Genomic DNA, 27,557 nt, shown 5'->3' on the forward strand with positions numbered 1-27,557 from the left:
GTGTATAACATTTTAGTAAGAGGGCTTTTTGGTCCTTTATAACCCCTTACACACTCCTAGAAGTTCTGGTTCATCAATGAGCTTGCTGGACAATCTTGAAATCGCAAAATTTGGAATTCCGGAAAATGCGTGTGGCCGGTCATCCTTATTTGATCTGTTAGGTGTATTGAAGGATTGTGTGAAGATTGTGGAGACTGGGATCCTGCGAGGGTGTTGTTGCATGATACACCAGTTTCTATAAGTAGATATAAGAGATCTCTTGTTCCTCAGCTATTGATAGCTGCTAAAAGTTTAATCCCTGTTAAGTGGAGATGCCAGAATTCTCCTACTCTTAGGCTGCTTACACACTAAGACGTTACAGGCGCACGTTAGTGTGCCTGTAACGCTCCCCCAACGTACAGCAATGTAACACAAGTGGGCTGTTCACACAGTGGGGGGCGGAGAGGAGGCGGGGAGATGCAGCTACAGTAGCCGTGCACATGGCTACTTAATATTCACTGCACTGGCGGCCGCTGATTGGCCGGCGGGACCACGTGATGCAGAGTGTCTCGCTCCGCATCACGTGGTCCCACCGGCCAATCAGCGACACTCTAGGAGACCTCATACGGATAGAGCCGCCTAACGCGGCTCACTCTACCGTCCTCTCCCGCACCACCATACGTTGCATTAGGTGCACGTTATGCGACCTTAACGTAGCACCTAACGCAACGTCTTGGTGAGCAAGTAGCCTTAAGGATTGGATTGGTAGAGTAAATTTGGTTAAGAGCATGGAGAATCAGATTGCTTTACAGCAAGATAGGTTGGAGGTTTATAATTTTAAATGGGAAAAATGGAATATGTTTCAAGTCACGGTGGAATATGGGAACATAGTGGGGGGATAGGGGAGAAGTATCTTGTTGGAGAAGTTAGATATTTTGGCTAGTTAGTAGGGTATGAGCCCTTTATGTATTCTAAGGTTGTTATACTGAGGAGTATAGTGGTTGGATTGGAGACAGGAGGAGGGGGTTTGTTTTAAGGGTGTAATTATGTTTTTTTCTGGGGATATTTTGAAAAAATTGGAGAAGCGGAGAGCAGAACATTGGTTGTTATTACTGAATTTGATGTTGTTCATGGGATTTTTCTCTTTTCCTTAAATAAAAATTATATTAAAAAATTTAATCTGTTAGTACACAGATAAGTGAATGGGAACACAGTGCACACTCACTGATCTAAGTGCCCGGCATAAATGAAAAACGGCATCAGCCGGCATAGACAAAAATCAATGTATTGAGTACACAAATTACTTCCTGTAATGCGTGTATGCCACCAAATGTTAATTCCAAAATTGTGTGGGAGACAAAAATAAAATTACACCTACAATGCTATAATTAAAACTACAATGCTATTTTCAATGCATTTGAAATAACATTGATTAACTCCTTACCTCCCTTCCCATAGTTTCCCAAATAAAACCTTTAATTAAAAAAAGTGACATTTAAAAACACATACATAAATAGCTAACGCAGGGACTAAACTTTTTTCATATGTATGTTAAGAGTGTATATATTTTTTTTCTTTTTGCAAACAAATTCTTGTAATTAGTGACAAACTCAAAACTAAAAAAAAAATACATGTTCATTTCCAAACAAAATATTGTCACCATACATTGTGAAAACGACATAATTTAATTGGTGTGATAACCAGGACAAATGGGCAAATATAATATGTGAGTTTTAAATTTAATTATGGCAGCATATATTATTTTAAAACTATAATGGCTGAAAACTGGCTAAAATTCCTGTTAAAATGCATTTAGAATAAAAATTATTCTTAGCATAATGTAGCACCCAAAGAAAGCCCAATTAGTGGCAAAAAAGAGAGGTATAGATCATTTTGTTGTGATTATTAGTGATTAAGTTATTGGTGAATGAATGGAAGTAGCACTGAAAGTGGAAAATTGCTCTGGTCCATAAGGGGAAAACCCCCTCAGTTGTAAACTAGTTAACCTGCTTAGTCTTGCAAGCCGAGATATACAAAGCAGCTTTATAATCAGTGAGTTTACTGTCATCCCTTCTCCTCTGCACTGCACAATAATCAATAACAAAGCCCAACTTAGTGAGGGCATTTTTCACAAAGCTTTCATCACATTTAAAAATGTGAAATCTCTCTCCTCCAACCGTAAAATAAGATGCATTTAATAACGCAGCTAGTATCATGTGGCCTCCAGGTCTCAGTAACTTTGAGATCTTTTCCAGGTTCCTCATATAATCATCTTCATCTTTGCTGATTACATCCAATATCATACCACTGGTGACACAGTCGGCAATCGGAAGCACAACAGGATGGGTAATGTTTTCATTTTCAAAGTCACATGATATCACGTGACTGATGGCTGCCTTTAGCTGCTCATCCTTGTCCTGAATTTGGGAACTGGAACAAGATTAAATAGATAAATAACAGAAGCTTTGAATCAGTATCAGAATCATCTAAAATCACCAACACGACAATTGACATACCCAGAATTGGTTGTGGTATACATGGCAATGGCAGTAGTACAGGAGATATGAGACATTGAATTAATCACATTGAGCATTACAGGGGACTGGCTGGGCAATTTCTTAGAGTGATACAGGATAATTCATACTGCTTTGTAGAGCTGTATTCAGCATCATTCATTCAGGGCAGCCATCAGGGGGGGACAACTAACACTGCAGTGAGGGACCCAGGGCTTCTGGGGGCCCTGGGCCCCCCAAAGCACTGGAAGGGATGCATGTGCTGGCTGTGGGCCTGTGGCTCGCTCACCAGCACACCGCGTTCCAGCACTGAGAGAAGAGTGACATCAGTGCTTGAACGTGGGGAGCAGATAAGTGAGCCCGCTACAGTGGACTTTCTTTACTGGGGCACCATCTATATCTGCCTACAGGCTACCTATACTGGGCCACCACCAATACCTGGCTACCTATACTGAGGGCACCACCTGTACCTGGCTACCTATACTGGGGCACCACCTATACCTGGCTACCTATACTGGGGTCAACTATACCAGGCTACCTATATCGGGGCACGAGCTGAGACAGAAGGGGACAAGAGGTAACATGGGGATAAAAGAGGCACAGGGGGAACCGAGGTGGACATAAGAGGCACGGGGAGAAAAGCGATGAGATAGGAACTAGTGTTGGGTGAACATCCAGATGTTCGGGTTCGGGGTGGTTCGGCCGAACATGCCCCCGATATTCGGCATGTTCGTGCCGAACCCCGAACCCAATGCAAGTCTATGGGGACCCCGAATATGTCCCTTTGGGGCCCCCTATAGGGTCCCAGCATAAAGGGAGAGCATGCCCCAAACGCGGGGGGGGGGGGTCGGAAATGCCCCCCACCCCTCCCCGCTAAGCTCTCCCTTCTGCTGTACCCTATAAAATTAAATATAAGTCCCCCGAAAGTACCTGGCAGGCTTTCGGGGGACTTATATTTAATTTTATAGGGTCCAGCAGAAGGGAGAGCTTAGCGGGGAGGGGTGGGGGGCCAAACCTTTCATTTTATAGGGTCCAGCAGAAGGGAGAGCTTAGCGGGGAGGGGTGGGGGGGCCAAACCTTTCATTTTATAGGGTCCAGCAGAAGGGAGAGCTTAGCGGGGAGGGGTGGGGGGCCAAACCTTTCATTCATGTCGAGAACAGGACTGGGGGTGGAGGTGCCCAAAATAGGTGCAAGGAAATGAAAACATAATAAGGAGGAGGGAGGTGTCTTTACCACTCCCAATGTAAGAACCCAAACCACGGGGTGAATATAAAAAGATTAAATGATTTATTCAGCACTATTAAAAGAACACATTTTAAAGGCATTTGTATTGACCCAAAGTGGGCTGAGACCCACAAAATGAGTTGTCCTTTTAATCATGCTGAATAAATCATTTAATCTTTTTACATTTGGTTTCGGTTTTTACATATGGAGTGATGAAGACACCTCCCTTCCCTTATTATTTTTTTGTTTCATTACATTACTTATTTTTGGGTGCCTCCGCCCCCCAGTACTATATCTTACATCTCCTTTGAAGGTGTTCACCTTCCGGGTTTGGTGTTATCTACAAGCAAGAAAGACCAGCCAGGAGGGCGACCGTCTAGTACCAGTAGGACCTTGAAAACCGAGTGGGAAAGGTTATTTCCCTGTAGGTAATATATGGTGGTTGCAGGGACTGCCATCCACCTTTGTGAGTATAAATACTCTTATAGTACAATCTAACATCTAATACCCCACAATACTGCACCCTTTGCCTCCTGGTCTCTCCTTGTCATATAGGTGACCGTGGAATTCCCACAGTGACTACCTTTTCTAATGTCAAAAACAGGGGCCTTTTCCTCATCTTAATTCTTGGAGATGTGGTGCTAACAATCTAATGCATATGTTAGTAGGTCGTAGAGGGTTTATGGTGTATGGACTGTAATCACCAAATTTCCAAGGTATGTTAAGTGGAATAGTATTAACAAGAGGATTTTCTTTTCTCCAAAAAGATCTTGTAGTTTTGAGGAAATAAATTGTAGAAAAGTGTCCATTTTCATTGGTCCAGACAGGGGACCAATGGGGAGCTTGGCTCAGGTCCTGCAAGGATTACAGTGTTGGGACTTGGTGTTTTCAGGGGCTGAAAGGCAATTGACAGGGGTGCCCAGCTCAGACACGGAGGGCTTCAGCGATGTGCGGTGGCTGGTGGGGGGATCTGGGAATTGCCTTATTAAAGATGGGGGCAGATGTTTGGCGTGCATGCACATCTCTGGGGAGCGAGGAAGCAGTGCCGTGGTGCTGAAGGACAGCACCACACTGCTAAACCTCGCTCCCTATCGCCAGGAACATGGGAGCATCACTCAGGTTGTCACCTGAGTAATTCTCCCTAGCGATCGTCAATCACACTAAGGAAACTGGCTATAAGATTTGCTGGTAATCCTTGTGCGGTAAAAAGGTGATAAGTAGCTCGCATCTGGCAATCTCCTTATCACCTTAAATAGGATATGGCCAATAATCTTTAGGTAAAATAAAAAGGTCATAGGTCCCTGCAGTGCTCCAAGGTCTCTGTATCACGCTGGTGCGTGACGAGACAACGTACAGAAAAATACACAATAATAGTACAATGTGTAGTCTAGCCAGGTCAGAACTTGTGCACAAGTTTTTGTGATATCGAGGTACAAAGTCGTTAAGCTAAATCGTAGTCAAATCGAGCAGGGTCATACACGTGTATCAGATGTCAGTCGTATTGCAAGGATCAGACAATAACACAGTCAGGGACAGGCCGAGTCGGTAACGTAAATCAGATGGCAGCGGCACAGAAGGACTAGACTAGAGCGAGGTCAGGAAACAAGCAAGAGGTCGGTACACAGGTAAATATATACAATAATAATAATATACAATAAGATGTTACTTCAATAATATCAGGAGGATATTACGAATGAATTACAATAATAATAATCAATACGAATATAACAAATGACTAACTAACTGGAGTACATATATATTGTCCGTCTACAAAATATATTAATGTAACTCAGAGTAGCTAGCTAGGCCAAGAACCAGCGAACTGATTAGTATCAACGCCAATGATAGACTGAGAGCTCTGGCCTTATATACAAAATCCCAATTTCCCAGAACCACTCCCCTAGTGATGTCACCTAGTGACATCACTGCTGATGTCAGCTAGATCCTCCTTCTAAGCCTATAAAGACAGCTCTGAGCTGCGCGTGTCCTGCCAGAAAAAACATGCTGACCCACATCTGTAGGGGAGCTGGGGATGCCAACATTCTGAGTCACGTCTACAGGGAAGCCGGGGATGCCTTTGATCAAAGAGGAAGCTGCCTCCAGCTGCTCCAAACTATCAGAGCAGCCTGCAGAGACCGCACCAGGTACACTCTGTTACACTCTGCTTATACTTTGATTTTCCAGAAGCTCTGGTGAAATAGAAATAAAAGAACTGTGCACAAAAATATTACCGTTGCCCCATGCCTCAACCTCATAGTGTGGACCATGTCTTCACCACCTCTCCTACCCTGAAGGACGTTATGCTATTGAAGTATTCTGTCCCATTCACTGTCTAACTCTCCACAAAATAAATGTAATCCAAGTACGGCTAGCACACCAATGTAAATATTCCAGGAAGTTTATTCCTTATTGCATGCACAACATGTTGTGTATGCAATAAAGAACAAACTTCCTGGAATATTTACATTGGTGTGCTAGCCATACTCGGATTACCTATATGGACTCACTGGCGAATGGAGGGGGCTATTCAGGGTGTCTGGAACACCCCCCCTGCACTGAGCTGTGGATTCAGCCAGGGAAGCGAGCCATAATATAAACAGCCTCATTCTCCCTCTCTTCTTACTTCTGGTGCCTCCCTCCAGCTAATAGAATGAGAGAGGCAGCCGTGCTTCCCCTACAAGAAGATACAGCCTGCAGTGAGAGAATGTTGATTCTGGAGTCCTGGACTCTCCACAGTACAGAAGTGTCAGACATGATGCAATTAGAGGGCAGGCAAGCTGGTAAATATGCACAGCATGATGCAGAGCTTGCCTGGACTCAGGGTCCGTGGGCAAACATCTGTCTGGTCTCTCCCCATTGTTATAATGACTGCATGTGTGGATAAGGTGTTAAACAAGTTGAAAAGTTTTTGACAGTCCCTAGACTCCAGGAGGGCTTCTTTCTGACTTGTGTGGGAGACTGGCAGGGGCAGGAGTCTGATTACAGGCAAGTAACCTGTCTGATGTGGGACTGCAATACAGATAAGTTCTCTGCTCCATCTCAGACTATTCTCAATTTCTCCACTCCTCTCTCTGGGCTAGTGCAACGCCAAAATGACAATAGCAATCGCTAGCAATTTGTGAGTGTGATTTTGTGAAGCGATTTTCAGAGCGATTTTTTAATGAATCGCTCAAAAACATGCTACATGCAGTATACGTGCGATTTTGAAAAAGTCGCAACGCTGCTGTGAGAACACTGTCATAGGGTAACTTTAGAAAAGAGCTAATGTTACCCTATCACTGTTGATTTGAAAAATGCTCAGAAGCACTCTTGGTGTGCACCAGCCTCCATCATTCACCTTTGTTTCCCTCTTCCCCTAGTGCTGGCTGTGTCTTCTTGTCATACAGGAAAGCTAAATAAAAGTGCAATTCTGCTGAGGCAAAATATTATTATTTAGTATTTATATAGCGCCGCCATCTTCCACAGATTCATATATCCCTGCATCATATGGGTATCGTTTGCGCTATGTGACACTATGTGGCATATTCCACTGAATTGTCCAAACTAAGTCTATCTCCCGTTCCTCTCTCGGGGAGTTGTTCTAGTGCTGTCCCCCATTCAAATTTTCTGCTACCTGAAGCCCTCAAACACTCGTGTCCTTGAGTACTTCCAAAGATAGGCAGCTCCGTAATACGCCAGCGCACTTTTGTGCATGGGCAGTATGGAGCCACCTGTATTCGGAAGCAGTCGAGGACATAAGTGCTTCTGGACCTTTCAGGAATCCCCCCCTTAAAAATCCTGCGTTTGCCCCTGGGACTGATGTCGCTTTTGCATCTAGGCTAAGCACCCAATCACTCACGGTAAGGTGTGCCTATCCAATACCTGACATTCCACAAAATAAATGGTGAATTTGGCCTGAAGGCAATCCTTTGGTGTTGATCATTAATTTAACTAATATTAACAAGAAAACTCACCTCTTTCCTTCTAACTTGGCGGCATGGGCTGATGCGTGCTCCCAGCTATAAGCTCCAGTACGAGAGTCTTTCCATCTGCTTGTCTCCATGTTACATTTCTCATTGACCTTCAGTATAATTATGTCCTTGAAGACATCACAAGCCAGGTATAGATGATGAATGAAGGAACCAGAACTGATGTCAATCAAAACATCTCCCTTCACAAAACCTGAAGGGTTGTTAAAACAATCTATTAAATACATCAAGTCAAACCATGAAGCTGTTAAACTAATTTAAATGTATCTATCTCCTAATACAAGTTTTTCAGCAAAAGCAGTAATTATTTTGTAAATTAACCCAATACCCAACTACCTTAAAGTGCACCAGAGCTGGTGGAACATAAAAGTTTTATACATACCGGGGACTTCCTCCAGCCCCATAAGTTCGGATCGCTTTCATGCCGCCGTCCTCAGCCGACTACAGCTCCGGTACCGGGTCCCGACACTTCAGCCAGTCGCAGCCAGTCTGATGTAAGAGAAGTGCGCTCTTTGCGTATCTCTCCAGCAGCCGCTGGAGAGATACATAGAGGATGTACTTCCCTTTGCGCAGACTGACCGCGACTGGCTGAAGTGATGGAACCCGGTACCGGAGCTGCGGGCAGCGGAGAATAGTGGTGTGGGAGTGATACGAGCTTATGGGGCTGGAGGAAGACCCAGGTATGTATAAAACTTTTATGTTCCATTAGCTCTGGTACACTTTAAGTAGCCCTGTGTTGGGATAAGACCCAATGCCGTCCCTGCTCCCTAGACTTTCTTCTGCAATAAGAAAGTAATTAAATAATATTTTGAATTAACCTTTTTTTCTTTTTTCAAAAGGCAGCTCTGGGTGTGTTGTAGCAGGTCCCAATCAGTGCCCCAATTTAATTGTCAATAAAGCACAGGCATTAGTCACACATATTTGCAAAAAACATGATAAACCATGTGAGTTCTGGCAAGCTTCTTGTGTGCCCCATGATTCCTGCTCTAGTGTCCCAAAGCTGCACATACATTGTTATAGAGGAATCCACCAGAGACTTGCCATTCACATCCACATAGGAAATTTGCCCTTCCACATGGCCAGATGCAGAAGCCACACAATTAAATGGTGATAAGCTTGAATTTCACATAGAAGTGATTTTGCCACTACTTTTGCTGCCAATTATGAGCAATGCAAATCGGGAATGTAGACAGTTCCCTGTTAGTGCGATCTGGCAATCCTCCTTAGGCAGCTCTCAGTATCCACTAGAGAAAGTAAAATCATGCAAAAGAGAGAGCGCTCTGAGTGACAAAAAAAAATAGGAGCATCCACCCTGCCAAAGACAGGTCTCACCTGTTCAGAAATGGCTGCTCGTAGGACACAGCCTCTGATAGCGTTTGTCCCTTTAGGGGCCAGGGACCAGGCTCACGATCCAGCTCCAGGCGGGGAATCCGGAGGGCCACCAGGGAGTCATGTTCTCAGTTTGGACACTTCCAGGGAGGCTATAGGCAGGCCAAACATTAGATCCTGGCGAACGCTCACCTTGCGAGACCAAATGGGAGTGAGCGGCGTCTATGCGATGTCAGTAGCGTACTGAGTAGTATTGTGTGGCTAGCAGATATAACCGCTGACTTGCCGCAAATAAAATAGAGAGTGGTGAGGTAGTAAGGTGTAAAAAGGGGCTTATTTATTAGTAAAAACGACGCGTTTCTCAGAGAAAACGTTCTATGTTTCATCAGGCTAATATAAAACAATATGGCGGCATCTCTTTTTATAGGGAATGGTAAACATTTGTTCTCTGGGATTGGCCAATCCACATTATATGGGCAGTACTATGCAAAATAGCGTGAGGTCATAAAGGTGGTGCTAATGATGTAACTTCCACTAGGTGGAATATATAAATAAGAAGGAGGAGTTAGAAAGCTGCTCCTTTATCACAATACTATAAAGATCACTGAATAAAACTATTAAAAATTGTATATATAGCAATACAAATTTTAGAAAGGATCTTCCTTATTTAAATTACTCGATCTTAAGAGGGAAGTAATATTGAAATTTCCCAATAATCAGTCACCATAATGGTGTACCATTAATGGTTCCCTGGAGTATATATAGATAAAGAAAGGGAAGTGGTATAATGTGACTTCGCTCACAATTTCACATGGTTACAAATAAAATCAGTGTTATGCATACAGATCCACATATGTATGTACAGGATCTTCTCAAAAAATTAGCATATTGTGATAAAGTTCATTATTTTCTGTAATGTACTGATAAACATTAGACTTTCATATAGTTTAGATTCAAATACACACAACTGAAGTAGTTCAAGCCTTTTATTGTTTTAATGTTGATGATTTTGGCATACAGCTCATGAAAACCCAAATTTCCTATCTCAAAAAATTAGCATATTTCATCCGACCAATAAAAGAAAAGTGTTTTTAAAACAAAAAAAAGTCAACCTTCAAATAATTATGTTCAGTTATGCACTCAATATTTGATCGGGAATCCTTTTGCAGAAATGACTGCTTCGATGCGGCGTGACATGGAGGCAATCAGCCTGTGGCACTGCTCAGGTGTTATGGAGGCCCAGGATGCTTCAATAGCAGCCTTAAGCTCATCCAGAGTGTTGGGTCTTGCGTCTCTCAACTTTCTCTTCACAATATCCCATAGATTCTCTACGGGGTTCAGGTCAGGAGAGTTGGCAGGCCAATTGAGCACAGTAATGCCATGGTCAGTAAACCATTTACCAGTGGTTTTGGCACTGTGAGCAGGTGCCAGCCAGGTCAGGCTGAAAAATGAAATCTTCAGCTCCATAAAGCTTTTGAGCAGATGGAAGCATGAACCCACTTTTAAACCAGAAACAGCGCCAGAAGCGCCTGACCTGGGCTATAGAGTTGGGCCGAACCTCCGATTTTAGGTTCGCGAACCGGGTTCGCGAACTTCCGCGGAAGGTTCGGTTCGCGTTAAAGTTCGCAAACCGCAATAGACTTCAATGGGAATGCGAACTTTGAAAAAAAAAATAATTATGCTGGCCACAAAAGTGATGGAAAAGATGTTTCAAGGGGTCTAACACCTGGAGGGGGGCATGGCGGAGTGGGATACACGCCAAAAGTCCCCAGGAAAAATCTGGATTTGACGCAAAGCAGCGTTTTAAGGGCAGAAATCACATTGAATGCTAAATGACAGGCCTAAAGTGCTTTAAAACATCTTGCATGTGTATACATCAATCAGGTAGTGTAATTAAGGTACTGCTTCACACTGACACAACAAACTCACCGTGTAACGCACCGCAAACAGCTGTTTGTGTAGTGACGGCCGTGCTGGACTGGTGCGCACCATGGCGAGAGTGCATGTTTTGGTGGCTTTACAGCCCATATGGTCGCCTGGCTGATGTAGCTGAATGACAGAACAGTGACTGTCCAGCTGATCAAATTTGGTCTGACCACAATGAAGTAACAACCTTATTATCTTTTGTGTGCCCCCCGAGACACTCATCTATGCGCCGGTCATTGCTTCATTGTGATACGCAAGCCCCTTCACCACGGCAAGGTAATGATCACGAAGGGGAATGGGCGCATGTAGATGCCTTTTCTTTTGTTGTTGCAGCTGCCCGCAGTGCAGCCAGAAAAATTAGGCAGTCATGTACACGCACCAGAAAAATTATTACAGCGGCCGCTGCTAGCAGCGGCCTAAAAAATTCAGCAATCCGCCTGGAGTCCCGGACCCTGTTGGTGGTGGCGGAGAAGGTAGTCAAGCGGCCTGCAGGCAGACATGCTGTGTGGAGGGACTGGGAGCGACTTAGTCTTCTTGGGGCAAGCCAGGCAACCAGTCACACGGCGTGCAGGCAGAGATGCTGTGTGTGCGGGGACTGACTTAGTCTTGGGGCGGGCAGCAGCCCTCCGGGATCCATGCCTCATTCATTTTGATAAAGGTGAGGTACTTAACACTTTTGTGACTTAGGCGACTTCTCTTCTCTGTGACAATGCCTCCAGCTGCGCTGAAGGTCCTTTCTGACAGGACGCTTGCGGCAGGGCAGGAGAGAAGTTGGATGGCAAATTGGGACAGCTCTGGCCACAGGTCAAGCCTGCGCACCCAGTAGTTCAAGGGTTCCTCATCGCTGTTCACAGCAGTGTCTACATCCACACTTAAGGCCAGGTAGTCGGCTACCTGCCGTTCCAGGCGTTGGTGGAGGGTGGATCCGGAAGGGCTACGGCGAGGCGTTGGACTAAAGAACGTCCGCATGTCCGACATCACCATGAGATCGCTGGAGCGTCCTGTCTTTGACTGCGTGGACACGGGAGGAGGATTAGTGGCAGTGGTACCTTGCTGGCGTTGTGCTGTCACATCACCCTTAAAGGCATTGTAAAGCATAGTTGACAGCTGGTTCTGCATGTGCTGCATCCTTTCCACCTTCCGGTGAGTTGGTAACAGGTCCGCCACTTTGTGCCTGTACCGAGGGTCTAGTAGTGTGGCCACCCAGTACAGCTCATTCCCCTTGAGGTTTTTTATACGGGGGTCCCTCAACAGGCAGGACAGCATAAAAGACGACATCTGCACAAAGTCGGATCCAGTACCCTCCATCTCCTCTTGCTCTTCCTCAGTGACGTCAGGTAAGTCAACCTCCTCCCCCCAGCCACAAACAATACCACGGGAAGGTTGAGCAGCACAAGCCCCCTGCCTGCTGCGGTTGTTCTCCTGCCGCTGTCCCCTCCTCCTCCTCCTCCCCCAAAGAAACACCTTGCTCATCATCCTCTGAATCTGACTCATCTTCTGCACACGACTTCTCTTCTTCCTCCTCCTCCCCCCTCTGTGCTGCCGCAGGTGTTGAGGAAACAGCTGGGTCTGATGAAAATTGGTCCCATGCCTGTTCCTGCCGTAACGGTTCCTGGTCACGCTCATTCACAGCTTCATCCGCCACTCTACGCACAGCACGCTCCAAGAAGTAAGCGTAGGGAATTAAGTCGCTGATGGTGCCCTCACTGCGGCTCACCAGGTTGGTCACCTCCTCAAACAGCCGCATGAGCCTGCATGCATTTTTCATCAGTGTCAAGTTGTCGGGCCAGAACATCCCCATCTTCCCAGACTGTTTCATTCTACTGTAGTTGTAGAGGTACTGGGTGACGGCTTTCTTCTGTTCTAGCAGGCGGGAGAACATGAGCAGGGTCGAGTTCCAGCGAGTCAGGCTATCGCAAATGAGGCGTCTCACCGGCATGTTGTTTTTGCGCTGAATTTCCGCAAAGCGTGCCATGGCTGTGTAAGACCGCCTCAAATGCCCACAGAACTTCCTGGCCTGCTTCAGGACATCCGCTAAGCCAGGGTACTTTGCCACAAATCTTTGAACCACTAGATTCATGACATGTGCCATGCAGGGTATGTGTGTCAGCTTCCCCATATGCAAAGCGGCAAGCAGATTGCTGCCGTTGTCGCACACCACGTTGCCTATCTCCAGGTGGTGCGGGGTCAGCCACTCATCCACCTGTTTCTTAAGAGCAGCCAGGAGAGCTGCTCCAGTGTGACTCTCCGCTTTGAGACAAGACATGTCTAAGATGGCGTGACACCGTCTTACCTGGCATGCAGCATAGGCCCTGCGGAGCTGGGGCTGTGTAGCTGGAGAGGAGAACTGCCACTCAGCCAAGGAGGAGGAGGACAGCGAAGAGCATGCAGCAGGAGGAGAGGAGGTGGCAGGAGGCCTGCCTGCAAGCCGTGGAGGTGTCACAATTTGGTCCGCTGCGCCCTGCTTGCCATCGTTCACCACCAGGTTCACCCAATGGGCTGTGTACGTAATGTAGCGGCCCTGCCCGTGCTTGGCAGACCAGGCATCCGTGGTCAGGTGTACCCTTGACCCAACGCTCTTCGCAAGAGATGACACCACTTGCCTCTCAACTTCACGGTGCAGTTGGGGTATGGCCTTTCTCGAAAAATAAGTGCGGCCTGGCATCTTCCACTGCGGTGTTCCGGTGGCCACAAATTTACGGAAGGCCTCAGAGTCCACCAGCCGGTATGGTAACAGCTGCTGAGCTAACAGTTCCGCCACGCCAGCTGTCAGACGCCGGGCAAGGGGGTGACTGGCCGAAATTGGCTTCTTCCGCTCAAACATTTCCTTCACGGACACCTGACTGCTGCTGTGGGCAGAGGAGCAGGAAACGCTCAAGGGCAGAGGCGGAGTGGAGGAGGGTGCCTGTGAAGGTGGAAGGGAGAAAGAGGCAGAAGCAGATAATGCACCTGATGGAGGAGGAAGAGGAGAAGGAGGGTGGCTTTGCTTTTGTGTGCTGCTGCTGCTTTTGCTCAGGTGGCCATCCCATTGCTGTTTGTGCCTTTTCTCCAGGTGCCTTCGTAAGGCACTTGTCCCTACGTGAGTGTTGGCCTTTCGATGGCTCAATTTTTGTTGGCAGAGCGAACAGATGGCTTTGGTCCGATCTGAGGCACACACATTAAAAAATTTCCACACCGCTGAGTAGTGTTGGGCGAACATCTAGATGTTCGGGTTCGGGCCGAACAGGCCGAACATGGCCGCGATGTTCGGGTGTTCGACCCGAACTCCGAACATAATGGAAGTCAATGGGGACCCGAACTTTTGTGCTTTGTAAAGCCTCCTTACATGCTACATACCCCAAATTTACAGGGTATGTGCACCTTGGGAGTGGGTACAAGAGGAAAAAATTTTTTAGCAAAAAGAGCTTATAGTTTTTGAGAAAATTGATTGTAAAGTTTCAAAGGAAAAATTGTCTTTTAAATGCTGAAAATGTCATGTTTCTTTGCACAGGTAACATGGTTTTTACCGCCAGGCAGTCATAAATGTAATAAAGATAAGAGGTTCAATAAACAGGGACCGGTAACGCTAACCCAGCAGCAGCAGCAGCACACGTGATGGAACAGGAGGAGGCGCAGGAGGAGAAGGCCACGCTTTTTGAGACACAACAACCCAGGCCTTGCATGAGGACAAGAAGCGTGCGGATAGCATGCTTTTTACCGCCATGCAGTCATAAATGTAATAAAGATAAGAGGTTCAATAAACAGGGACCGGTAACGCTAACCCAGCAGCAGCACAGAGCACACGTGATGGAACAGGAGGAGGCGCAGGAGGAGAAGGCCACGCTTTTTGAGACACAACAACCCAGGCCTTGCATGAGGACAAGAAGCGTGCGGATATAGCAGCAATGCTTTTTGCCGCCATGAAGTCATAAATGTAATAAAGAGAAGAGGTTCCATAAGCAGGGACCGGTAACGCTAACCCAGCAGCAGCACAGAGCACACGTGATGGAACAGGAGGAGGCGCAGGAGGAGAAGGCCACGCTTTGAGACACAACAACCCAGGCCTTGCATGAGGACAATAAGCGTGCGGATATAGCAATGCTTTTTGCCGCCATGCAGTCATAAATGTAATACAGATGAGAGGTTCAATAAACAGGGACTGGAAATGCTAACCCAGCAGCAGCAGACGTGATGGAACAGGAGCAGGCGCAGGAGGAGAAGGCCAAGCTTTTTGAGACACAACAACACAGGCCTTGCATGAGGACAAAAAGCGTGCGGATATAGCAATGCTTTTTGCCGCCATGCAGTCATAAATGTAATACAGATGAGAGGTTCAATAAACAGAGACTGGAAACGCTAACCCAGCAGCAGCACACATGATGGAACAGGAGGAGGCGCAGGAGGAGAAGGCCACGCTTTTTGAGACGCAACCCAGGCCTTGCATGAGGACAAAAAGCGTGCGGATATAGCAATGCTTTTTGCCGCCATGCAGTCATAAATGTAATACAGATGAGAGGTTCAATAAACAGGGACTGGAAATGCTAACCCAGCAGCAGCAGACGTGATGGAACAGGAGCAGGCGCAGGAGGAGAAGGCCAAGCTTTTTGAGACACAACAACACAGGCCTTGCATGAGGACAAAAAGCGTGCGGATATAGCAATGCTTTTTGCCGCCATGCAGTCATAAGTGTAATACAGATGAGAGGTTCAATAAACAGGGACCGGAAACGCTAAACCATCCCAGATGTTCATTGGTCATGTTACTTGGTTGGGGTCCTGGAGTGTTGCGTAGTCGTTTCCAATCCAGGATTGATTCATTTTAATTTGAGTCAGACGGTCTGCATTTTCTGTGGAGAGGCGGATACGCCGATCTGTGACGATGCCTCCGGCAGCACTGAAACAGCGTTCCGACATAACGCTCGCTGCCGGGCAAGCCAGCACCTCTATTGCGTACATTGCCAGTTCGTGCCAGGTGTCTAGCTTCGATACCCAATAGTTGAAGGGTGCAGATGGATTGTTAGACACAGCTACGTCATCTGACATGTAGTCCTTGACCATCTTCTCCAGGCGATCGGTGTTGGAGGTGGATCTGCACGCTTGCTGTTCAGTGGGCTGCTGCTGCATGGGTGTCAGAAAATTTTCCCACTCCAAGGACACTGCCGATACCATTCCCTTTTGGGTACTAGCTGCGGCTTGCGTTGTTTGCTGCCCTCCTGGTCGTCCTGGGTTTGCGGAAGTCAGTCTGTCTGCGTACAACTGGCTAGAGGAGGGGGAGGATGTCAATCTCCTCTCTAAAGTCTCCACAAGGGCCTGCTGGTATTCTTCCATTTTGACCTGTCTGACTCTTTCTTCAAGCAGTTTTGGAACATTGTGTTTGTACCGTGGATCCAGAAGGGTATAAACCCAGTAATTGGTGTTGTCCAGAATGCGCACAATGCGTGGGTCACGTTCAATGCAGTCTAGCATGAATTGAGCCATGTGTGCCAGAGTCCCACCAGAATCCTCATCATCCTCTTGTGAGCGTTGTGATAGTTGTTGTGATGCATCATAGTCGTCACCTTCCTCCTGGTCTGCTTCTGCTGACCATTCGCGTTGAATTGTGGAAGTCCAACGTGCACCGCTCTGGCCCTCGTCAGTGGTGGCATGAAACTCCTGCTCCAACTCCAGCTGTTCCTCCTCCTCTTCTTCGTCATAGCTGCTGGGGCCAGCGTTCCCTGAGGCGGATGGCCTGATGTTGGTACCATCACGCTGATCGTTTTCTCCTTCAGATTCCCCCAGTTGCATCATGACAGCTGTTTCCTTGATTTTTAACATCGACCTCTTCAGTAAACACAGCAGTGGTATGGTAATGCTGACTGAAGAGTTGTCACTGCTCACAAGCAACGTGGATTGCTCAAAATTTTGGAGGACTTGGCAGAGGTCCAACATGTTGGCCCAATCGGTTCCACAGAAGCTTGGCAGCTGGCCGGATGCGCCTCGGTACTGCGCCGTCATGTACTGGACCACTGCACTCTTCTGCTCGCAAAAGCGGGCTAGCATGTGCAGCGTAGAATTCCAGCGCGTAGGGACATCACACAGCAAGCGATGGTGGGGGAGATTGAAGCGCTCCTGCATCTTGGCGAGTGCCCCCGAAGCAGTACTGGAAGTTCTACAATGTTTGGCCACTCGACGCACCTTCAACAGAAGATCGGCCACGCCTGGGTATGTCCTCAGGAACCGCTGAACTACTAGGTTCATCACGTGCGCCAGGCAAGGGATGTGTGTCAGCTTAGCCAACCTTAAAGCGCGAATGAGATTACTCCCATTATCACACACAACCATGCCCGGTTTCAGGTCCAGCGGTGCCAGCCACAAATCCGTCTGTTCCTTTATTCCCTTCCAAATTTCCTCCCCTGTGTGCTGCTTATCCCCAAGGCAGATCAGCTTCAGCAACGCTTGCTGACGCATGCCAACAGCTGTGCTGCACTGCTTCCACGATCCTACTGCTGCTGGGTTAGCGTTTCCGGATGAGGTACAGCTTTGAGATGCGTTGGAGGAGAAGGAGTCAGAGAGGTAGGTGCTGCTGTTATCCAGTGTGAGGGATGGCGGTGCAGCTGTTTGTGGCGTGGGCAACACCCGTGCCGTAGCAGGTGAGGAATCGCTGCCAGGCTCCACAAGGTTCATCCAGTGCGCGGTAAGGGAGATGTATCGACCCTGGCCGAACGCACTCGTCCAGGTGTCAGTGGTGAGGTGAACCTTGCAGGCAACGGCATTCTTCAAGCTTCGGGTTATTTTGCTGACCACGTGCTCATGCAACTCAGGCACTGCAGAGCGTGCAAAGTGGTAGCGGCTGGGAACCACGTAACGTGGGATGGCCACTGACATCATGCCCTTGAAGCTGTTTGTCTCCACCAATCGATATGGCAGCATTTCGCAGGCCAGAAGCTTGGCTATGCTGGCTGTTACTGCCACGGCCCGGGGGTCATTTGCTGGCAATTTCCTCTTGCGCTCAAACATCTCCGACACAGACAACTGAACCGTAGCGCTGCACACGGAAGGGCTGTTGGTTGTTGTGTTTGAAGAACACTGGGAGACCTCAAGAGCACTACTCCGGAAAGTGACAGTGTCAGCGTCGTCTGATGTTTGTGAATGTTGTGAACCACGCAATGGCTGGGCTACTGCTGCTGCTGAGGCGGGTCTGGTGAACCCAAGGGAGGCAGTGTTGTTTCTGGTACCCTGTCCTGACGCGTTTGCCCAAAGAGTGGGATGTTTGGATAGCATGTGACGGCTCATGCTGGTGGTGGAGAGGTTGTTAATACTTTTCCCCCTGCTCAGGCGGGTCTTGCACACCTTGCAAATCGCCATGGTAACATCCTCAGTGCAGTCTTCAAAGAAAGCCCAGACTTTGGAGCACCTGCCTCCTTGCTGGCGATTTCTGTTTGCTCCTCTTTTGCCTCTCACTTGAACTTCCACGCTTGTGGTGCCTGAAATTGCGCGCCGCCTACCTTGTGGCACAAGGCGAGCTCGTGCAGCAGTGGGTTCTTCAACAGACTCATCTGTGCTGCTGCTACGACGGCGATGTTCTCGTTCACAAACAAAATCTGGGTCTCTGTCCACATTGTCCATACCCTCCTCTTCCATCTCCTCAAACTCGTCATATGTCATTGTGGGCCGCCGCCGTGGAGTAGAGCTCCCCACAACAACCTCTGCGCAGCACACTCCAACGTCGTCTTCCAGATCTTGTCGGCCGACCTCCTGCAATTGCAACCCCTCCTGCCCAAATTGCTCTGGGATTTGGGTTTCCGAGTCCTCTTCGGACTCGCCTTGTATTTCAGTGCGCGGTGCATTTCCCACAGTTAACGGTTGTGAATCCAGGCACAACATTTCTGGCTGTTCCTCCATTGACCTTTGAAAGGTGGAAGTTTGTTGGGCTGGGAATAGCTCCTGCGAATACCCCATTGTGTCCTGAGGTAATTCATCGGACTGGTTATCTGGCAGTTGTGTGCGTGGTGTCGCTGCCGGTTGTGTCAGCTTTGTGCCCACTGGCTCCTTGTAACTGGCTGAGGACTCGGACCTCGTGCGTGATGTGCTGGTGCTGCTTAACCCACTGCTGGACGCTTGAGAGGTCATCCAAGTAATTATCTGGTCCTGTTCTTTTGGATTTGTGAGGGTTGTTGTCCTGGACAACATGGGCGGTATTGAGTGGGTTTTCTTGGGTGCTCCCCTGTGGCCTGTACGTGAACCGTCAGGGGAAACACCTCTTCCCTTGCCCCTCCCTCTTTCACCGGATTTCTTCCTCATTTCACTTATCCTTACAGTACACGCTGACTGGCAGCAGTACAGTGGCAGTACAGAAATGCTATACAGTACCACTATTCCCAGCAGCGACACAGAGCACAATGCTATACAGTGACGGGTGAGCGGTGTACCACTATTCCCAGCAGCGACACAGAGCACAATGCTATACAGTGGCGGGTGAGCGGTGTACCACTATTCCCAGCAGACACAGAACAGTACACAGAATGCTATATAGTGTGGCTGAACGAGCGGTGTACTACTGTTCCCAGCAGACACAGAACAGTACACAGAATGCTATATAGTGTGGCTGAACGAGCGGTGTACTACTGTTCCCAGCAGACACAGAACAGTACACAGAATGCTATATAGTGTGGCTGAACGAGCGGTGTACCACTATTCCCAGCAGACACAGAACAGTACACAGAATGCTATATAGTGTGGCTGAACGAGCGGTGTACTACTGTTCCCAGCAGACACAGAACAGTACACAGAATGCTATATAGTGTGGCTGAACGAGCGGTGTACCACTATTCCCAGCAGACACAGAACAGTACACAGAATGCTATATAGTGTGGCTGAACGAGCGGTGTACTACTGTTCCCAGCAGACACAGAACAGTACACAGAATGCTATATAGTGTGGCTGAACGAGCGGTGTACTACTGTTCCCAGCAGACACAGAACAGTACACAGAATGCTATATAGTGTGGCTGAACGAGCGGTTTACTACTGTTCCCAGCAGACACAGAACAGTACACAGAATGCTATATAGTGTGGCTGAACGAGCGGTGTACTACTGTTCCCAGCAGACACAGAACAGTACACAGAATGCTATATAGTGTGGCTGAGCGAGGTACACAGTGGCAGTAAACAATGCTATATATAGTGTGGCTGAGCGAGCGGTGTACTACTGTTCCCAGCTGCGACACACAATGACTGGGGGGGACCCTGGCTAGCGTGGCTGGAGCGCGAACTACCCTGCCTGCCTACCCAAAGCTAAACCCACAGACAAATGGCGGAGATATGACGTGGTTCGGGTATTTATTTACCCGAACCACGTGACCGTTCGGCCAATCAGAGCGCGTTCGGGTCCGAACCACGTGACCCGTTCGGCCAATCACAGCGCTAGCCGAACGTTCGGGGAACGTTCGGCCATGCGCTCTTAGTTCGGCCATGTGGCCGAACGGTTTGGCCGAGCACCGTCAGGTGTTCGGCCGAACTCGAACATCACCCGAACAGGGTGATGTTCTGCAGAACCCGAACAGTGGCGAACACTGTTCGCCCAACACTACCGCTGAGCCACCCTGGGATGTGGGCACTATAGGGACCTCAGCAGCTGATGCTGAAGGGCAAGTTGGCTGGCTGTACATAGGTGGCGATACATGGTGCCGGACTCTGCCACCAGCTGTTTCTGACGAAGAGCTGCCCCAGCTTCTTTCAGCAACTTCTCTCCTCCTACTACTCTCTGACTCTCCCTCTGAACTGTCCCCCTCTTCATCTCCTCTATTGGGAACATACAGAGGATCCCTATCATCGTCATCATCGTAATCATCCTGCCCAGCTTCGCTTGACTCAGAAAAATCCAAACATGCACCATCAGTAGGTCCTTCATCCTCCTTACACGTTACATCCATAGTGTTGCCGCGTAACGCAGACATATGAGCTGGTGAAAATTCATCTGGCTGTAACAACAATGGCTGTGCATCAGTGATTTCACCACTAAATAATTCTTGCGAAGTGTCAACTGCAGCGGAAGTGGTGCTAGTAGTAGCGCTGGTTGCTGAGCAAGATGAGGTGTTCTGTGTCGCTAAATACTCAACCACGTCCTGACAATCTTGGGAGGTGATGGGACGTGCCTTCTTCCGAGCACTGTACTGTGGGCCAGGTCCACACGAAATTACATTTACACGACCTCGCGCAGACCTGCCGGGTGGCCTTCCTCTGGCTCTGGCACTACCTCTTCCTCTACCTGTTTTGTCCATATCGGGTATGCACGGAGTGGTATATCACACTGCGTGCACTCACGTAGGTAGGTGGGTTCACTTAACTGCACAGGTATGCGCACTGATGCGGTGGGTTCACTGAACAGAACAGGTATGCAGTGGCAGGTTCAATGAACAGTACAGGTATACAGTGGCGGGTTCACTGAACACAACAGGTATGCAGTGGCGGGTTCACTGAACAGGTATACAGTGGCGGGTTCACTGAACAGAACAGGTATACAGTGGCGGGTTCACAGAACAGGTATGCAGTGGCAGATTCACTGAACACAACAGGTATGCAGTGGCGGGTTCACTAAACAGGTATACAGTGGCGGGTCCACTGAACAGAACAGGTATGCAGTGGCGGGTTCACTGAACACAACAGGTATGCAGTGGTGGGTTCACTGAACAGGTATGCAGTGGTGGGTTCACAGAACAGGTATGCAGTGGCAGGTTCACTGAACAGTACAGGTATACAGTGGCGGGTTCACTGATCAGGTATGCAGTGGCGGGTTCACTGAACAGTACAGGTATACAGTGGCAGGTTCACTGAACAGAACAGGTATGCAGTGGCGGGTTCACTGAACAGTACAGGTATACAGTGGCGGGTTCACTGAACAGGTATGCAGTGGCGGGTTCACTGAACAGTACAGGTATACAGTGGCGGGTTCACTGAACAGGTATGCAGTGGCGGGTTCACTGAACAGTACAGGTATACAGTGGCAGGTTCACTGAACAGAACAGGTATGCAGTGGCGGGTTCACTGAACAGTACAGGTATACAGTGGCGGGTTCACTGAACAGGTATGCAGTGGCGGGTTCACTGAACAGTACAGGTATACAGTGGTGGGTCCACTGAACAGAACAGGTATGCAGTGGCGGGTTCACTGAACACAACAGGTATGCAGTGGTGGGTTCACTGAACAGGTATGCAGTGGTGGGTTCACAGAACAGGTACGCAGTGGCGGGTTCACTGAACAGTACAGGTATACAGTGGCGGGTTCACTGAACAGGTATGCAGTGGCGGGTTCACTGAACAGTACAGGTATACAGTGGCGGGTCCACTGAACAGGTATGCAGTGGCGGGTTCACTGAACAGTACAGGTATACAGTGGCGGGTTCACTGAACACAACAGGTATGCAGTGGCGGGTTCACTGAACAGGTATGCAGTGGCGGGTTCACTGAACAGTACAGGTATACAGTGGCAGGTTCACTGAACAGAACAGGTATGCAGTGGCGGGTTCACTGAACAGTACAGGTATACAGTGGCGGGTTCACTGAACAGGTATGCAGTGGCGTGTTCACTGAACAGTACAGGTATACTGTGGCGGGTCCACTGAACAGAACAGGTATGCAGTGGCGGGTTCACTGAACACAACAGGTATGCAGTGGTGGGTTCACTGAACAGGTATGCAGTGGTGGGTTCACAGAACAGGTATGCAGTGGCGGGTTCACTGAACAGTACAGGTATACAGTGGCGGGTTCACTGAACAGGTATGCAGTGGCGGGTTCACTGAACAGTACAGGTATACAGTGGCGGGTCCACTGAACAGGTATGCAGTGGCGGGTTCACTGAACAGTACAGGTATACAGTGGCGGGTTCACTGAACACAACAGGTATGCAGTGGCGGGTTCAGTGAACAGGTATGCAGTGGCGGGTTCACTAAACAGGTATACAGTGGCGGGTCCACTGAACAGAACAGGTATGCAGTGGCGGGTTCACTGAACACAACAGCTATGCAGTGGTGGGTTCACTGAACAGGTATGCAGTGGTGAGTTCACAGAACAGGTATGCAGTGGCGGGTTCACTGAACAGTACAGGTATACAGTGGCAGGTTCACTGAACAGAACAGGTATACAGTGGCGGGTTCACTGAACAGAACAGGTATACAGTGGCGGGTTCACAGAACAGGTATGCAGTGGCAGGTTCACTGAACACAACTGGTATGCAGTGGCGGGTTCACTAAACAGGTATACAGTGGCGGGTCCACTGAACAGAACAGGTATGCAGTGGCGGGTTCACTGAACAGGTATGCAGTGGTGGGTTCACAGAACAGGTATGCAGTGGTGGGTTCACTGAACAGGTATGCAGTGGTGGGTTCACAGCACAGGTATGCAGTGGTGGGTTCACAGAACAGGTATGCAGTGGTGGGTTCACAGCACAGGTTTGCAGTGGTGGGTTCACAGCACAGGTATGCAGTGGTGGGTTCACAGCACAGGTATGCAGTGGTGGGTTCACAGAACAGGTATGCAGCCAGACAGGAACAAGTTAAGCCTAACTAATCTTTCCCTGAGAGACAGTCTGCAGCAGCTCGCCCTACTCTCACTAACGCAGGCAGCACAGGAGTGACCGTAATGGCCGCCGCTGCCTGCCTTATATAAGGGGGGGTGGGGCTCCAGGGGCTAGTGTAGCCTAATTGGCTACACTGGGCCTGCTGACTGTGATGTAGAGGGTCAAAGTTGACCCTCAAGGTGCATTATGGGGCGAACCGAACTTCCGCAAAGGTTCGCCAGCGGGACGCGAACGCGAACCACCGAAGTTCGCGTGGAACCGTTCGCCGGCGAACCGTTCGGCCCATCTCTACTGGGCTACAGAGAAGCAGCACTGGACTGTTGCTCAGTGGTCCAAAGTACTTTTTTTCTGATGAAAGCAAGTTTTACATGTCATTCAGAAATCAAGGTGCCAGAGTCTGGAGGAAGACTGGGGAGAGGGAAATGCCAAAATGCCTGAAGTCCAGTGTCAAGTACCCACAGTCAGTGATGGTCTGGGCTGCCATGTCAGCTGCTGGTGTTGGTCCACTGTGTTTTATCAAGGGCAGGGTCAATGCAGCTAGCTATCAGGAGATTTTGGAGCATTTCATGCTTCCATCTGCTGAAAAGCTTTATGGAGATAAAGATTTTATTTTTCAGCACAACCTGGCACCTGCTCACAGTGCCAAAACCACTGGTAAATGGTTTACTGACCGTTGTATTACTGTGCTCAATTGGCCTGCCAACTCTCCTGACCTGAACCCCATAGAGACTCTGTGGGATATTGTGAAGAGAAAGTTGAGAGACGCAAGACCCAACACTCTGGATGAGCTTAAGGCCGCTATCGAAGCATCCTGGGCCCCCATAACACCTGAGCAGTGCCACAGGCTGATTGCCTCCATGTCACGCCGCATTGAAGCAGTCATTTCTGCAAAAGGATTCCCGACCAAGTATTGAGTGCATAACTGAACATAATTATTTGAAGGTTGACTTTTTTTTGTTTTAAAAACACTTTTCTTTTATTGGTCGGATGAAATATGCTAATTTTTTGAGATAGGAAATTTGGGTGTTCATGAGCTGTATGCCAAAATCATCAATATTAAAACAATAAAAGGCTTGAACTACTTCAGTTGTGAGTATTTGAATCTAAAATATATGAAAGTCTAATGTTTATCAGTACATTACAGAAAATAATGAACTTTATCACAATATGCTAATTTTTTGAGAAGATCCTGTATATGTGGCATGTGGGTTTGCCCACCAATGGCTGTACCCCACAGCAGGGGCGTAGGAATAGGCCCTGCAGCCCCTGCGCCCGCGGGGGGGCCCGCCCCCCCCCCTGGGGCCCGCTTGGGGCCGTTTTGTGGGTGCTGGAGGGGTGGCAGCATGAGGGGAAAGCCTTGCCCACAGTCGGCGGGGAGAGGGGTAGTTCCCCCCTCTCCCTCACCTCGGGGCTCTCACCTCCAGCTCGTAAGTGTGTGGGGCTGTGGTGGGCAGCGGGCAGCGGCGGGCAGATACATACCTGCTTCCGTGCGTTCCATCGGAGACTTCTCCCTCTAGCGGCTGACGTCACTTCCGGAAGTGACGTCAGCCGCTAGAGGGAGAAGTCTCCGATGGAACGCACGGAAGCAGGTATGTATCTGCCCGCCGCTGCCCGCTGCCCACCACAGCCCCACACACTTACGAGCTGGAGGGGAGCGCAGAGGGGAGAGCCCCGAGGTGAGGGAGAGCGGGGAACTACCCCTCTCCCCGCCGACTGTGGGCAAGGCTTTCCCCTCATGCTGCCACCCCTCCAGCACCCACAAAACTCCGAGCGGGCCCCAGAGGGGGAGGGGGGCCCGCTCTGAAAATCTGCAGGGGGGGCCCGGTGGGGCCTAGTTACGCCCCTGCCCCACAGACACACATACCTGTTGTTCACAATCAAATCTTCCATTATATACTTTGTAAATAAAGAGAGAAAATAAAAGGGGGGATGGAAAGGAAAAAAGGGGGGGGGGAATAAAATAGGAACTAGAACAGTGAGATTGTCATCAAATACAAAATGTATGCATTAATATCCTATATCCCTATTAAGGAATATATAATGTCCCAGCTAGTCTATACCTCCTAAAGTCACAAATATGACACCAAATCATGATCTAAAATTTCAAACATTCGTCATCATTATAAGAAAATCGTAATTTTGCATTCACTTTTGAAACATTAATCTATGTGGAATCTGGAATGTGCTTCATCATGCACATTGCCTTCAATGGATTTGGTGAAAAGAATTGTTGCATACATTACATACTTGTCTAAGTGATAATGTGCTTTCTCATGCCTATTAACACTTTAGTGAATTCTGTAAATGTAATTTCCTGTAACATGCAAAAATTAGCCAATATTAAGAAATGCAAAATTGTAATAATGATCAAGATCGTAACTGCCAAAATGATCTGAAACTTCCAAAAATTGAAATGATCCATTACGATCAACACAATAAAAAACAGGTATGATACACAGTTTTCTGAGCATTCTAATAAACTGTACTGCGAGCAATGCCCATAGAAAGGCACGTAGGATAAGACTAGCAAAATACTAGCTGAGATTCTCCCAGCAGGTCTTTAGCAGTACTTGTCCCTGTCATTAAAGGATACCCAAACTCACATGTGACGTGATGAGATAGACATGTGTACATACAGTGCCTAGCACACAAATAACTAGGCTGTGTTCCTTTTTTTCTTTCTCTGTCTGAAAGAGTTACATATCAGGTATGTAAGTGGCTTACTCAGTCCTGACTCAGACAGGAAGTGACTTCAGTGTGACCCTCACTGATAAGAAATTCCAACTATAAAACACTTTCCTAGCAGAAAATGACTTCTGAGAACAAGAAAGTGATAAAAAGGGGAATTTCTTAACAGTGAGGGTCACACTGTAGTCACTTCCTGTCTGAGTCAGGACTGAGTCAGTTACTTACATACCTGATATTTAACTCTTTCAGACAGAGGAAGAAAAAAAAGGAACACAGCATAGTTATTAGTGTGCTAGGCACTGTACATTATTATTATTATTAGTATTTAGATAGCGCCAACATCTTACACAGCGCTGTACAGTATATATATATTGTCTTGTCACTAACTGTCCCTCAAAGGAGCTCACAATCTAATCCCTACTATTATCATATGTCTATGTTTGTATTATGTAGTGTAAGTACTGTAGTCTAGGGCCAATTTAAGGGTGAGCCAATTAACTTATCTGTATGTTTTTGGGATGTGGGAGGAAACCGGAGTACCCGGAGGAAACCCCCACAGACACGGGGAGAACATACAAACTCCTTGCAGATGGTGCCCTAGCTGGGATTCAAACTGGGGACCCAGAGCTGCAAGGCGAGAGCGCTAACCACTACGCCACCGTGCTGCCCATACCGTGCTGTACATACCCATGTCTATCTCATCATGTCACATGTCACTTCGGGTATCCTTTAAAAACACAGAAACACAGGCATTAGTTACATGTGTTTGTAAATACACAATAAGCCTTTTATCAAACCTCCTGTGTTACCCATGCTGCCTTAGTGTTCAAAAGCAAGATGTGAACAGCAAAAGATAAACCTGCTGGACACATACGGAATATACACGTATGGAAGAATTGCTGTGATATACATACCGGAGCTGAACACATAATGAGAATTCACCATAGGAAATTTCAATGAATCTTCTGCAAAGACCATGTCTGGCTTGTCGGAGTAATACGTCTCAAGGTAATGTCTAGAATCAAAGTCATGCTCATGGTAGAATTTTTTTGGTTCACAATCCATCTCGTAAGGATCCTCTTCGCTTTGGTTTCTCCCTTTCCACTGTGGTTATTAGATTTTGGTGTTTTCTTTGTAGTTATACAGCAGCAGGTAGTCACTCCTATTACTGTGTGATCCAGTATTTTTCCATAACTGTTTCTCACACTCACAAGTCAGTCATGAGGATCCAGCTGACTGAGCTGAGTACCAAGTGATTGACAATTATAATAAACCTAGTATTTGCTAATCACTTAAATGCTATGTGGAATTAACCACTTGAGGACCGCCCCCAGCCGATGGGCGGCGGCAAAGTCCGGGCCCAAACGACCGCAATACGCCCATCGGCGGGGGCGGCTGCGG

The 27,557-nt window shown here is 48.0% G+C and overlaps 2 protein-coding genes across 2 annotated transcripts in view; both read right to left on the reverse strand.

The window, feature by feature from the left end:
* LOC137524164 (indolethylamine N-methyltransferase-like) overlaps positions 1-27,557 on the reverse strand; it is a 543,463-nt gene that overhangs the window by 253,064 nt on the left and 262,842 nt on the right. The window lies entirely within an intron of this gene.
* On the reverse strand, positions 1,693-27,372 carry LOC137525427 (indolethylamine N-methyltransferase-like). Its single transcript, XM_068246509.1, has 3 exons — positions 27,071-27,372; positions 7,670-7,877; positions 1,693-2,409 (listed from the first exon to the last, which is right to left on the reverse strand). The coding sequence occupies exons 1-3, from the start codon at positions 27,219-27,221 to the stop codon at positions 1,977-1,979; spliced, it is 792 nt and encodes a 263-aa protein (XP_068102610.1). The 5' UTR covers positions 27,222-27,372; the 3' UTR covers positions 1,693-1,976.

Source organism: Hyperolius riggenbachi, chromosome 7 (assembly GCF_040937935.1).
Source record: "Hyperolius riggenbachi isolate aHypRig1 chromosome 7, aHypRig1.pri, whole genome shotgun sequence".
Lineage (NCBI taxonomy): Eukaryota > Metazoa > Chordata > Amphibia > Anura > Hyperoliidae > Hyperolius > Hyperolius riggenbachi.

What these genes read in the sequence shown, in the direction of transcription:
- LOC137525427 (XM_068246509.1), bottom strand. Translation starts at nt 27,221, where the DNA reads ATGGATTGTGAACCAAAAAAATTCTACCATGAGCATGACTTTGATTCT. An exon ending in TCATTATGTGTTCAGCTCCG is followed by an intron (nt 7,878 to 27,070) that starts GTATGTATATCA and finishes ACAACCCTTCAG; the next exon opens with GTTTTGTGAAGGGAGATGTT. An exon ending in GCCAAGTTAGAAGGAAAGAG is followed by an intron (nt 2,410 to 7,669) that starts GTGAGTTTTCTT and finishes ATCTTGTTCCAG; the next exon opens with TTCCCAAATTCAGGACAAGG.